This window comes from Bombyx mandarina, chromosome 22, assembly GCF_030267445.1.
Source record: "Bombyx mandarina strain Sakado chromosome 22, ASM3026744v2".
Classification (NCBI taxonomy): Eukaryota; Metazoa; Arthropoda; class Insecta; order Lepidoptera; family Bombycidae; genus Bombyx; species Bombyx mandarina.
Window position 1 is genome coordinate 9681676 of NC_143228.1, and position 15756 is coordinate 9697431.

Genomic DNA, 15756 nt, shown 5'->3' on the forward strand with positions numbered 1-15756 from the left:
CGGTACGAGATACAATCGATATCAATTATTTTTTTGGTATTTGTAGTTTATTCAAATGTCATAACTGCGTGCGAACCTAGCAAAATATAAATCAATAGGCTATCTTTCATCCACAAAAACTTCAAAGTATATGTCATTGTTTTTTTGGAAGATATAAATTATTTTCAAAACTGTATCTTTAGGAGACTGATTAGGTCTCAAACGCACCAAAGGGTGGGTAAGTTTCGAGATCTTTTAGGCCTCCAAAGCACCAGCTGAAAGTTCTTTGATAATAATGGCGCAGTGAACGTGTTAAAAAGATTTTAATATGACAGGAACAGTAGAAATATTCCATTCCCGATACTTTTAGTGCAGCCTAGTACAACGATTTTCATAAAATTTAGTATACAGGGAATTTCGGGGGCGATAAATCGATCTAGCTACGAATTATTTTCAGAAAATGTTGTTGTAATCGTGTTTTCTATTTTCAACTTTATCGATTGACTCTTCCCGACATCTATTGGTGAATAATAATACTATTAAGCTCTTTCAGCAGATGGCGTTGTTAAGCCACGCAAAGCCAATGAGAGTTTGGTTTAAGGTTAGACCAAGAAAATGAATTGTTTATTTATATTATTTGTGTCTTTTTCATATAAAATATTTAAAAAAACCGAGCAAAGCTCGGTCATCGTTTAGTTATGATTATTTAGTCTATAATCCTCTGTTCGTAGCCTCATTAATACAATTATAATTATTTGTTAAAGTAACAAAAACCATTTTTTAAATTCTTATTAATTTCCCCTTATAAGTTACAAGTATGTTTTGCGTATTATTCTTTAAAATTTTAATTGATCATTAAAAATAAAATGATAAAAGGTCAGTCGCTTTAACGAAAACACTTTGATAATTGTATAATTTGTGTAAACATAGTCTACTTGCGTCAGACATGAAGCCCAGATATCACAATTGTTGATATCAGATCTATTCACCCCGAAATAATAATCGTTTTCTAAGAATTACGTATCAAATTAAAAACTGTTATTTAACAATATTTGTTTGGGGCCTTTTCAAATCAACGGATATCATAAAATTAAATAAAATATAACCGAATGATTTTATCTTATCAAGAACACAATAATTTAATTCACTGACCCAGTCTAAATCAAGTTAGTTTAAATCAAGAAAATATACATTAAAAGTAACAACAAAAAATTCATAAACACACTATCGTATCTTATCTTATACCTTTAAACGAGCAATTCTTGTATATATATAATCTAAATCTCGGAAACGGCTCCAACGATTTTCATAAAATTTAGTATACAGGAGATTTCGGGGGCGATAAATTGATCTAGCTACGATTTATTTTCAGAAAATGTTGTTTTATCCGTGTTTTCAATAATTAACTCATTCCGACATCTATTGGCGAATAATAATACTATTTTTCTTAATTGAGGGTAACTAACCGCTTTAAAGAAACAGCAAGATGGCGTTATCAAAAAAAAAACCGAGCAAAGCCCGGTCATCATCTAGTGTATTATATTTAGCGAAAATATATTCAGCTCCATCCCATTAATGCCCGGGGCTTCGTCTGTGGCACGTCTGTTTACCCTATTTCTTGGATGGCACCATTTAAAAATGAAGCACCAATAAAATCCCTCAATTCATAGACGCTTTAAACACAACATAAAAATATTATATGATATTCACGCCGATGGCAAAAGTACATTTGAAATAAGACATACTATGAATATACAACTATTTCTTAGCTGTTAGCTTACTAGCCGTAAGCGTTTGTTTTCACCAACGACACTTTTGCACTGACGCCGTCCTAGATTCTGTGTCTTTGCTAGATTCGCGACAAACAGCAGTTTAAGGCGAGCGCAGTGTCCTAATAAGGTTTTTACGTAATAACGTTTTAGGCATCTAAAATTTTATATCATAAAAAAACTATTTTTTTTATATTGCTTCTATGGGTGGACGAGCTCACATCCCACCTGGTGTTAAGTGGTTACTGGAGCCCATAGACATCTACAGCGTAAATGCGCTACCCACCTTGAGATATAAGTTCTAAGGTCTCAAGTATAGTTACAACGGCTGCCCCACCCTTCAAACAAAACGCATTACTGCTTCACGACACTGCTTCTCTTTCTATAGATTTATTTCCCTGAGCTAATTAAATTTTGTGACGTCAGCCCCCACAACTGTGTAATGAAATATGCACGAATTCCGATAGTGTAATAATAAAAAACATTAACTAGAACGAAAACGTGATAAAATTGTGGATCTGTGTTCATCATGTAAAAGATGAAAGAGTCGCTTGAAAATTCATTCTGTTTTTTTCGGGGTCGCATTATGTAAGCGGGCCCTCACGTCGTGATTCATGCGGATACCATGACGTGACACATCTACAGCAGCTCTGTAATTTAATAGTGCTCACGTAGCCGCTATTTTATGGGACTTGTCTTATGGACCTTTTCAATTTTTCATAAAAAAATTATTGTATTTTTTGACTTGTTTTTTCGTTTATTTGTAAATATTTTTACTAATTTAAAAAAAAAAAATTGAGAAGACAAAAAAAAACCGCTAAGTTTGTTTCGCCGGTTCTTCTCAAGACCGTTGCTTTTTTCGAAACCGGTGGTAGAGTTAACATTGTTCTTTTTATTTATATTTTGACATTCAACAAGTGTGTTATACTGACATCAAAGTTGTAATAAATGATTTTGAATTTGAATTTGGATCGCGTTTGTCCCTAAATCCGTTATACACTAATATAATAAAGCCGATTCTCATGTCAACGCGAACTGTTCTGAAATTATCGTTCCGATAAACTAGCTATTACTGTAACAAAATTTATCTACGCCAAAGTCGCCGAGCTATATGGTTGCGTGATCACAAATGATCGTGTGTTCGAATCTTAAATGGGAACGCGGAATCGATGGGTTGTCGAAGTCGGTTTTATTGCTGATACAAACATAGATAGTTCTGTATCCGACTTGCGTCGATATATTTACGCAAATAAAGTTTAAATTGAACGGAGCAGACCATAAATTAATTTCGTTGAAAATGCCTAGATTGTTTATAAAAAAAAAGACTCCCGCATTCCACTGGCTACGATTTCACGCTGTAAGTTTCTCCTGTGTTATGTATTGACTAAAAACACACAATAGTACCCTTCGTCTCTGAAAACAAAACATCTTAACAAACTTGCTGAACTCTAAACCCGACTTGAACTCCGACCCCGTGTACAGTTAGCAAAGATCAGTATTTTCGTACTCGTATTTCGTCTTCTTTCAGTGATTTGGACGTGATAAAGTGACATAAATATTTTCATATTAATAATGTTATTATTTCTTATGCGACATATAACAGTTTAAAATAATATAGTTTGCAAAAATGTTAAACAATGACGATTACTTATTTTGTAAGACATCTAAGTGTTGAGCGATGCAACGATGTTCGAATCCCAGGCGGGTACCAATTTTTCTAATGGAATACGTACCCAACAAATGCTCACGATTGACTTCCACGGTAAAGGAATAACATCGTGTAATAAAAATCAAACCCGCAATATTATAATTTGGATAATTACTTAGAACTTATATCTCAAGGTGGGTGGTGCATTTACGTTGTAGATGTCTATGGGCTCCAATAACCACTTAGCACCAGGTGGGCTGTGAGCTCGTCCACTCATCTAAGCCATAAAAAATAAAATAAAAAAATTATACTATATTCTGTTCCTAATTATTCATTGCATATGAGTGAAAGCTCCATGAAAATCAGTAGCTTAGTAAATATGGGCGAAAAAACAAACAGACTAAAATAATTTCAAAGATAATAATTGTTTTATGTTCTATAACTTCTTTATGAGCCACCACCATTTTTATTTTCATTCTTCCATTTATAGAAAAATACACAATTCTGCTGTTTTAAAAGAAAAAATCTTTAGTGACATTACTGTATTAATTTTTTGGATGAAATTCCCATTACCTCTTTAATTAAAACTATGCAAATGTTAGCTAACCAATAAAAAAAAATCAGCTGGTTAGTAATTATTTTTCATTACCTTGTTTATGATACATGTTACAGAGGGAGGACTCCCTAACAAAACCTTATATTTTGTAGGACAAATATTTTTCACGTTATTGAGATAATTATCTCGATAATTAACAAAGAAAAAATCGGTTAGTAATAAATTTTTAAAATTCGTGAAATCAACATATTTTATTCTTGCTACCCCTAGTAAGCTACCATTTATCAACGTTACTGTAAGGAAATAAGTTGGGCGTCTAATCAAAAGGAAGCTACTCACGAACTATCAGTTTGTTAGTAATAAATGATGAAAAGTGTAGCAGGGATCCTGTACTAATAGGGCAGTATATATGTGGTATTCTCGAATCTATTACATTTACATTTCCATGGCCGTCTGGTGTAGTGGTAAGTGACATGGTCACTACACAAGGGGGTCGCGGATTCGAATCCCGCCAAGGGAAGATATTTCTATGATAAATATAAATGTCTTTTCCAGGATTATGGATGTATATTAAATATATTATGTATGCGTATAATAAAAATCTTACATTTATTTCCGTTATCTGGTACCTGTAACACAAGTTCTTTACGAACTTATCACGGGACCAGTTAACGTGGCGTGATTGTTAGTAAATATTTATTTATTTATTTCAAAGTATTTACCCTTATAGAGAAACCCGTGCGTTTCTCGACGTCCGCCCATCGCACGAATTCATATTGACCGAAATACAACATAGACACTTTGTTTTCATTTTCTCCCATTTATTTCTTTGCCTCGCTTATCTGGCTCCGAAACTACGAAAAATATATTATTATGCTGTTTCCCTTATGTAAGTTATTTTCGCAACTTACAATGAGATTGTGCTTAGTGTAGCATATCTGAAAAGTTTTGCCATCAAATTACCGTATTTTCATCGCTCGTTCGTGAACTGCAAAGATAAATGTCTGGAAATGGGTACGTGATATGTGGGTAGTCGTGTTCGTTTATTTCTCATACTACCTAATAATATGAAAAGTTGTACACAAAGGAATATGAACGTTATTGTTCGTTTGGATACATTATTTTATTCGATGATTAGAGTTGTGACAAATCTATCGTGTTTAATATAACTAGTGGTCCCCCGGTAGTCGAAATATAAGTTTGTACACTATTATGATTTTATTGTCAAAGAGTATTTATACTTATTCACAGATTTCGCCAAGACTACACATTAGACCAATATTAATAAAGACAAAAATTTAATCTATTCTCAATTTCACCACAGACTGTAAGCATTAAGAAAAGTTTGACATTAAACAAATAGTATACATGCGTGTGTGTGTCAAATACATGTCAAATACATGTCAAATACACCACGTGTGTAATGCTTTTTATATTGATTTAATGTATTTCTGTGCATAATAAGAAAAACAGTCTGCACTCTTCCTCTATGTTCTCTATAAGTGTGGGAAATTTCATACTCCTCCGATTGGGCATTTTTAGTAAAAAGGGGTATAAAGTTTTTGCTTTACGTATTAATATATAAATAGTTCATTAGAATTATCATAATTTAAAATAACATTTCTAGGATGATTTTGTATATTATGTTGAATATTTTCCATCTATGTTTCAGACATTAAAGCAGACAGCAAGCCTTGAAAACTTAACAAGTGATTTGAAGTATTTTCAGTAGTTTTTTTTATTTTTTTTTTTTATTTTTTTTGTTTTTGTTTTTTATTTAAGTTTTTTTTTTCAACAATGTTTTTGTTGTGTTCATGTTCAACAATGTTTGTCAACAATGTTATTGTCTTACTACGTTGCGAATAGGCCACAATTTTACTTCATCAGATCGTTTCGCGTTAAAGTGTGCTTAATAAAATTTTTATCAAACCATGTTTTTTTTTAATTTTTATTTTTTTTATAGCTTACATGGTTGGACGAACTCACAGCCCAACTGGTGTTAAGTAGTCACTGGTCCCGTACTAAGTTCGTAAAGAACTTGTGTTACAAATACCAAATAACGGTAATAAATGTAAGATTTTTATTATACACATACATATATTTAATATACATCCATAACCCTGGAAAATACATTTTATATTTATCATACAAATATCCTCCCTTGGCGGGATTCGAACCCGTGACCCCATTGTGTAGTGACCATGTCATTTATCACTACACCAGAGGGCCGTTCTATCGAATCTAAGAGTTTTAAAAAACTGTGCTCTTTACATGTGAAAGTTCCTATAGCATATACTGTTTTGTATACTCAAACCACAAAATAACACAAACCTAAAAATAATGTGCAGTATAATATAACTGTTGTTAAAGTCCAGGCACACGTTGGCCGTAAACAGAAAAAAATTGTATTAGTCAATAATTAGCTGTTACAGTAGTTATTTTTTTCAAATTTACAGAATCTGACCAGAGTCTATTGAACATGTCCATATATTGTGATAATATACATATAATTTCGCTGTACCATTCCAGAATTTAATAAGATCCATAATAAGGAATTTCTTGGTGAAGAATTATCCAATTACTTACTCGTCTTAGATTTACAAACGATTGTAAGTAAACAAGCGTATTTCGTTCATGATTAGCTCTAAATTACAAAAATAAAACAGCTTATCAATCTTGGGCTTTGAAATGAAAAACTCATTTGGTTTAAGAATAAATAATGGTAAGTCGTTCGCGCCCAAGAACATTTAAAGAGTAACTCAGGTTAGTAATTCGGCCGTGTTACTACTATACATATTATCGAGCGTCGAAAGGAGTTTATCTAAGCTTTAAAGTCTGCATAAATGTCTGAAGAAAATAAGAAAACATTTTCTTATCCAGTTTCGATTACGCCTGTGATTTTCTAGGACGCGCGACACACCGCAATGCCGCCACCGAAAAGAATGTACCACGTAGTATAGTTTATGGCGAAGAATATACTCGCCTTTCGTGTAATAAAAAGCGTTGTAGAGTCAAGATCCATTTACTATGCATAGTGAAGTTCATGAGCGCTATCAAATAATAGCTAATTTAATTAAAAACACTGACCCATATTGTGGATTCGTTTGCCTCTGAAGAGTAATAAAAAGTTAAGCGACTATGAAGTATATCGCATGCGGAGTCAAACATGTCTTTTCAAAGGCAAAACCTTCCTTTAACTAGGCCAAGGAGATAGCAATGTGCAATCATTCGCTGCGTTCATTTAAGTATTCAACTTTTTTTTTCAAAATAGACTATGTAACTATGTAACGTTTGTTTGAGAGACACGTTCCCAAAAGGCAAGGACTCACGTATTGATAAAGATATGTATATGTGACTATGTCAAGTTTCTGATTTTTTTCGTGTTTTATATTTTAGCTCCTTGTATTACTCTATGATCGAGGCGTTTTTTTATTACATAGGTAGGTGAACAGGCTCACCGCCCGCCTAATACACAGTTGTCATCGGAACCCATAGACATCGAAATATAGGGAAGAGATAATATCGGGAAAAGATAGGGTTGTCCTATTCTTTGCCGATATCACACAGCCAAAGAACGTAAAATACGATTAGAATATTGGTTATACTGTAGTGATTTTAAATGAAATGAGAAATATAGAAGTGTCAATGAAATTTATCCATTTAAATTTTTTATCTATCTTTAATAGAAAAAGAAAACTTTTTTACACAGATAACTTTAGGCAGTTTTGAAATTGAAAAAAATAACCTGATTTCAGAAAAGGTAACATCGTATGAAATTTCATTTTATGTAATCCAATTAGTACCAGAATATTATTTTATCTAAAAACACTGATTTCGGCCGTCGCTTTTAAAAGAATTTGATACAAATAAGAAATCTGCTTAAAGCGTTCCGAAAGACCAAAATGATTTACATTAATAATCTTCTCAAAAGATTTTATGTTAGACTACGTCCGGAAGCGGCAATGTCATTTTCGTTTTACAGATAATGTACGTGAAATACATTTTTTACCCTGCAATTTTAGGTGGTCTTAAAAACAGAACTTGTTTTTTATCTTTTTGCGATAATATAATAATTATTTTGCTATTTAAAACATGTAGTATGTAGTTGTATTGCGCAACGATTAAAAATAAAATATTAATTAAATTTATTTTGTAACGGCTTATAACGCACATGAGTTTGCTGAACATTTTAATGATAACCATTTTTAAACATGCTTAGGGAATGATCTCACGCTCGACCTGGTATTGAGTGGTAACCGAAGCCGTTTCATTTTACAACTTGAATGCTAACTGCCTTGAGACAGGAGGCCAAAGTCTAAATTGTATTAAAAAAAAAAGTCAAATAATTAAATCGGCGGTAACAACCTAAATAATAATAAAATGAGTCGTCATGGCCTAAAGCAGAAGACGCCCGGTGCGACTGTGCCAATGTTCGAATCCCGTAGGCAGTTACCAATTTTTTGTAATGAAATACGTACTTAACACATGTTCGCGAATGACTTCCACGATGAAGTAGTAACATTGTGTAATAAAATGAAATCCGCGAAAAAAAAAAAAAATTATTGGTAGGACTTGTTGTCAGCAATCACGTGTACGTACTGCTACCCTGCCTATATCTGTCCTGAAGTAGCAATGCATTTCAGTTTGCAGGTTTTTTTTCCTACCTAAGCTGATAGCCTTGAGAGGCTATTTCAGCGTAACCTTAACTAGTAGGTGAGCTCACGGGGCTCAAACCTGACGACGTTGCTAACACGAACCCTAGGAAGAGCCGTGCTTCGCAGAATCTACCACCGGATCGGAAACGCGACCTACTGAGAAGATCTGGCGAGAAACTCAGTGGACTGTGTCTCTGTATTAATTTACTCGTCGAGCCCTTCGCGCAATTCGGGCTCGACGAGAACGATGATCGGGCTTGCAGGGTGGGTCAGCCATTGTACGATATAATAATTGAAACTTACAACTCATGTTTGAACTTTCAAAGTGTGGCATCTACGTTGATATCTATGCGCTCCGATAACCTTAGGCTTATGTTAGGTTACACACCTAAGCAATAAAAAAAACAGTAAATAAAAGTCTGTTTAAAAAAATACATATTATTTAATTGTAAACTGGAACTGACCTTTTCATCGAACTACCGTATAATCAATCGCATGACTGAATCCACCAGTCGTCTTACTCATTGCTTAGACCATAGATAATACACATAAATTAGTTATAGATAGGCAACTCAAGAAATCAACAAAAATATTTACGGGCGTCGGCCACTAGATGGCTTCGCTTCGATTAGTTTCTCGTTGCTCCTGTAGGTAGCAGTAACATATTACCTATCCTATATTTTGTTTTTAATAAAAGATTTTGTAAATTTTTTAAAACAGATAAAGACTTGTATGATTTATTATTTTTTTCTTTTCTGTGTTTGGTTATACAAATATTAATTGCCTTAATTTTAACAGCATATAAGTTTAAGGGCATCTGCTACAAGATGTCGCTAGTTTCCATACAAAAAATATTTGTCTTAAAGTATCGCAATTTCAGGACGCTTGGCTTAGACGCGGATGCATCAAGCGTACGACTTGTAGTCCGTAATAAATATATTTTTTTGTTTCAGAGCCTCCGGAGTGGGGTCCGAAACTGGTTTCAGATAGATCGTGGTATGGGGTCGGTTCTACATTACACGCTACGTGCGCTACGCCTCCTTCGTATCCACCAGCAAACTTGACTTTTGCACTCAACGGACTGGAGGTTCATTATTTTTATATTTATTTAGAAAAAAAAATTTTTTTGTTGAATAACGACAAACGAGAGCTCACATGAGGCCCGGTGTTACCGAAACCTATAGAAAGTAAATGTTGCTGCCTAATTTGCGATATGCGATGCGATATAGCTGCAATAGTATTTCGTTCTAAAGTTCATTCAAAAAGGAAAACATAAATGCTACCGTTCAAAGATAAGTATGATGTTATATAGGTATATTTAATAAATTTTAAGATTGAATCTCGCGCTTATTATTATTATTTTATTATTTCGTTTCAAATACTTTACAGCTTTCATGGTCGCGGACGAACATTCTGCTAACAACCGTCTTATTTTCTAAATAAAATATTTATTTAAAACATATAAATCTTAACGTTATCACCATTTTAATGTGTTCTCCAATAATCGTGGTAATAACAAAATTAATACATTTATATTAATATATTATAATTGAATAACTCTGCTAGTTCTAGTACGGTTAATTAAGGATAATTCAATATAATAGGGACTTCAATCATGTATATTTGGAATTCGTATCTAGGTTAATAAAATACCTGTGTCGTTCGATGTATACACCAACAAATACTATTAATTTGTTTATCTAGGTCATAAACAGGGCCAAAATCACAAGAAAACATTAATGTAGCTTCCAAACACGACTCACAACATTATCTAAATACACATATTCAGGTCAGCGGGTTAAGTGGCTGGTATTAAATTGAACGAATAGAGACAATTTCAGGCGATCTATTTTTCAATAGATACCTTTATCTTTACCGATTATCCAGTTGAAATACAACTGCGGACAGAATAATTTAAACTAGAATTACGTTGACTTATTTGAAACTGATTAAACACAAGTAACCAAATATAGTTTTGAAAAAAAGAAATGTATTTTACTGGTGGTAGGACCTCTTGAGAGTCCGCACGGGTAGGTACCACCACCCTGCCTATTTCTGCCGTGAAGCAATAATGCGTTTCGGTTTGAAGGGTGCGGCAGCCGTTGTAACTATACTGAGATCTTAGAACTTATGTCTCAGGGTGGGTGGCGCATTTACTTTGTAGATGTCTATGGGCTCCAGTAACCACTTAACACCAGGTGGGCTGTGAGCTCGTCCACCCAATTAAGCAATAAATAAAAAAAGAAATGTTCAAGATAAAAAGAGTTTTTCAATGACACCTTTCGGTATATGGAGAGTTAATTTTGCGTAATATGGAAATACAAAATTAAATCGCCTTTATGGATTAATGTCACAGTAAAAGAATGTGCATTCGATCAACATCCAACAGAATGGCGTCCGAACTCCGACAGAGGTCCGTGATGCTCGTGAGAGAACAATAGCATTGTACGTAGTCACTTTGACGCAGCAGTTGTTTTTGCCAGTACCCAGGCCCGCTGCCTCCACGAGTTCATTAATCACAAAGCAGCCCTGTTAGATAAGCTTTAAGCGAAGCTCCTTTATCTTATGCGGGCCGCGTCTAAGAGATTTCCGACCACGCAGCGTGAAACGCTAGATTTATGGAAACAATTTTTCTAGGTCGAGACAGAGCTAGCCGTTCACATGTTGCCGGCTTGGTTCAAATGGGATCCGCCGCCTAAAGTTGAAACGACGACAACGGACGCTCCCGACCAGGACTTCAACTTTTTTCACGACGACAGTAACTTACAATATTTAGACGAGTCTTATATAAATCTTCACAAAGAAGAAATACGGAGGCCTCCGAAAGAGAACTCGAAAGTAACATACGAGAGAACCGGTCCTGATTATAGATTACCAACTGTCAGTGAGCTGTCGTTTGTGGTCCAGAACGAAGCGTTCGAACGTGGCAGCTTGCGACTGACCTGTATCGCGAGTATATACAACTTGTACGCCTCTCGCTCTGAACTAATTTTCGATATGGAGCAGCCTGAAGTTGCGTCGGTATTAGGTGTCCGAAATAGTGCGCTCGGTAAGTGCATTCGATATTATACGTGTCGTGGTAAAATCAATGAATTTAAAAACCACTGGTAACTGTACAACCAAAAAATTGTTTGATGTCACGTTGTAAATTGCATAAATACATTAATGGTTTTCAATCAGTCGATGCCAAATACTGCCAATCAAATATTCAAAACTGGTCGTCCGATGTCGGGCTCGCGTTTTAAAATAGATGTTTTTTATGAATATTTTATTTGTTCCAGATTCAACGTCACGCAGTATGTACCGAACAACAATAAGTACTTTGTTAATATTTTACGTCATCCGGTAGTTTGTTCCAAATTAATTTCTAGAATTTATAAATGATTTTATGTCATCTTATTTTTTGTACAAAATATTGTCAGTGACATATCCATAATTTTATATTATATTAGATTACTCATTCTTTATGAATATGATTTGTACAAACAAACCTTTTAAAGGAAAGAAGTTTATGAAACTATTGAAATGTTAAAAATTCTTAAAATGTTAGCTATAGCTATAGCGGGGAGTTGGCCAAAGTTAGGTAACGAATATAAAAGAATTTTACATAATTATGGCATTGTAAATAACATGTGATAGAAAAATTCGTAGAATATTTTAAAATATTATTTTTAAAATATGTGAATTTATTTTTAATAGTTCCACTACTCGCAAATAAAACTTTTACGACGATCATCTAATTAATATTCGAACGAAAGTTAATTAATTAATGGGGAACTTTTAAGCCCTTTGCTAAAGACTGATGAATAAAAATATTCCACTTGAATACATTTTATTTTCCGTGAGAGAATGCGTATTCTTTTAACAAAATAGGTACTCATTCAAGTTTTTTTAAATATTATCTTTAAGTTTTACGAATTTCTATTTGATGTTTGATGCAATATTGCAATTTGTATATTAAGGTGTCAATAATTTGAAATGTAACACACTTGTAAATATTACATTGTAGTTCGTAATTAATTGTAAAATTCAATATATTAAACGAAGATGTTAAATTTAATATAATGCAGTTTTATTTCTGTGGCTTGAAGATAGAGTATAATAGTTATAAAATAAATAAACCGACATTAAAAATCACCACCCCAATACACGATTTCGTATATAGAGAAAGATATACAGAGAGAGGACTCTAACAATTAATTCCTAATAACAAAAGTTTTGCACACAACACATAAGTAAGGGAAATTAATATGAACACAACCAACCCAAAGGCCTTATCTTATAATAATATCAGCCAGGAAATAACAGAACAATTTCGTCTTGGAAGAGTTCCACATAATCCTCAATCAATCATAACAAGAGATTGAGTTCACAATAAACAGTAGAAAATCTAACCATTATCCCTATGGAGGGAAACATTTATTGAGCAGTTATATGAAGGAGATAATGGATTATTCAAGTTGGAATGAACCGTGACGTATGAGTTGCGTACCTACTTTGTTGTTGTTGGAGAAATATTTGATGTATCGGTGTCTCATTGTAACTCAATATGGACCTACTTTTAATTGTGTAAGAAACTCTTATATCAACGAACAGAATACAAAAGTCTATATGAACATTTAATATGTTTTTGTGTTTTATTCAAGTTATAGTTAAAGGATTTCGAAGAATATTTGTCCCATTTACTTAATATTATGAAAGTAGCTCTTTTATTTAATTTTATTGTTTTTTTTTACGGCCATTTTATTATAAATTGTTACGAAAGTCGTTAAGAACTTGAAAGATTTTGGCTATTTTCTTAATTGGAAGGTGGTATCGTTAGAGTTTAAACGTGACGAATCAAAATGTACTAAATTATTTTGTGTTTTAGATTAACAAGACCAAAAGGACAAATATGAATCTAAATTAAGTATATAAAAATGAATTGCTGTTCGTTAGTCTCGCTAAAACTCGAGAACGGCTAGACCGATTTGGCTAATTTTAGTCTTGAATTATTTGTGGAAGTCCAGAAGAGGTTTAAAAGTTAAATAAATATGAAAATGCTTGGAATTAAATAAATATAACAATTTTGTTTTTCCTTTGATGTGTCCCCCGTCGGACGGATTCATTTTGTTTGTTTTAAGTTTATTTTATACAAAAGCTTAGGTCTTTTATTTATCGATTGAGGTACTACGAAGTCTGCTGGGTCAGCTAGTTTAAAATAAAAATACAAAGTGTAAGTAAGTAACTTTCACTAAAAAAACCTTCAATGAAAAAAGAGAAAGCATTAAATGCAAACTCGATGAGTTTATTTAACTATATATGTATCCAATTGTTTTATAGCTCATTGTTTATTAAGGACAGTCCTAAGCAGTAGAAAGTGGCTTGACCACGCCCCTGGCACTACTGACCTGGATAATGACCATTCACCATTTATGACGCTTGATTGCCTGGTTATAATGGCAATACAAAAATTACAGACCTGTATTCCAAGTTTATCACTATACTAGCTTAATGGCATCATATTTGTATTACCTTTTCTTCTATATTATATATTTAAGTTCCTGTGTCCCCTAGATAAATTGAGGGCATCCACACTGCTAGCCATCTCGCTTCAATCTCGCCAAAGATTTTCCGATGACCTTCGCTTTTACTACGAAAGTCTGCCACCAGCTCCGCTTAAGCCTGTGAGTTACATTTTTTTTTATCGCTTAGATGGGTGGACAAGCTCACAGCTCACCTGGTATTAAGTGGTTACAGGAGCCCATAGACATCTACAACGTAAATGCGCCACCCACCTTGAGATACAAGTACTAAGGTCTAAAGTATAGTTACAACGGCTGCCCCACCCTTCAAACCGAAACGCATTACTGCTTCACGGCAAAAATAGGCAGGGTGGTGCTACCTACCCGTGCGGACTGACAAGAGGTCCTACCACCAGTAATTACGCAAATTATAATTTTACGGGACTGATTCTTATTACACGATGCTATTCCTTCACCGTGGAAGTCAATCGGGGATATTTGTTGAGTACGTATTTCATTAGAAAAATTGGTACCCGCCTGGGATTCGAACACCGGTACATCGCTCAACACGAATGCACCGGACGTCTTATCCTTTAGGCCACGACGATTTCAAAATACTCATTATGAAATTTTTGTAACGATACAACCATTAGAAATGCCTCAAAATTTAAAATGAAAAATGTTTAAATAAATACAAGAAAGGCTACTGAATAATATAAGAAAAGAATTGGCGTTGGATAAGTGAACGTAATCACTAGGAGTATAAAACATAATTAAAAAAAAAAAAACACTACCCGCTTTCTTTTTGTATTTGACTCTTGCGTTCGTTCTGTTCGACTGGAAATGATCGAAAACAATTAGTGTCTTTGTATAAATAATATACTTTTATTACAATAATACTTATTAATTTTATAGCATAACTGTCATGTTTACGTAAGTGTTCATAAATAAAAATACATTAATCGATTCCTTGATCAAGAACATTTAGTAAAACAAACTTAAATGTTATGGAAGCTCGGAATATGCTTGTAAATTTAGTTAAGTTAATAATTAAATTTGAAACCTAAATTCAAGGAATAATTAACTGGTTCTGAAAGCTCATGAGATTAACTAAGTGCTTAAAGTGTTTAAAACGACTATCTATAATCTAGATTAACGATCAGAAGCTCCTTGTAGGCACAAAACTGTCACACGGACAATAGTAGTGAGTGTGGTAAGTAGTTGGGTCAATATCATCTTGCATCGTACGTACTTCAAGAACTCAAGAATAAGTCTAAAACGATGTTTTTGACTTCAATAAAACACAAAGATTGCAGTTAAACAACTAGTTTTCTGGTCTATAATTTATTGTATGTTTCTGTTCATATATTTCACACCGATTTATGCAAATGACTAGATGAGCTAGTGACTTGAAATTTCAATAGTAACTTTGAGTTCTGAATCATTGCATTACTCACAATTATGTGACTAAAATCGAAAAATAATAATACATTTAGATGACATTTTTAAAATGGACTTACATATTTTATTTATTTCGTGAGTGGTGAGCATCATTAAAGCTACGATTATATTTCAGTATCCGGGCCAACCACGTGCTGTTGGTTTGTCTTCGTTACAGAGAGCTGATAAATTTATGACATCCAAC

General features: G+C 33.6%; 1 protein-coding gene across 1 annotated transcript in view; it reads left to right on the top strand.

The window, feature by feature from the left end:
- Positions 1–12667, top strand: part of LOC114244765 (uncharacterized) — a 45237-nt gene extending 32570 nt beyond the window's left edge. The window contains exons 5-7 of the mRNA XM_089736666.1: positions 9561–9694; positions 11245–11656; positions 11889–12667. Of these exons, the coding sequence (XP_089592792.1) occupies positions 9561–9694; positions 11245–11656; positions 11889–11956 (614 nt within the window). The 3' untranslated portion in view covers positions 11957–12667. The remainder of the gene's footprint in view (positions 1–9560; positions 9695–11244; positions 11657–11888) is intronic.
- Positions 12668–15756: the final 3089 nt, after the last annotated feature.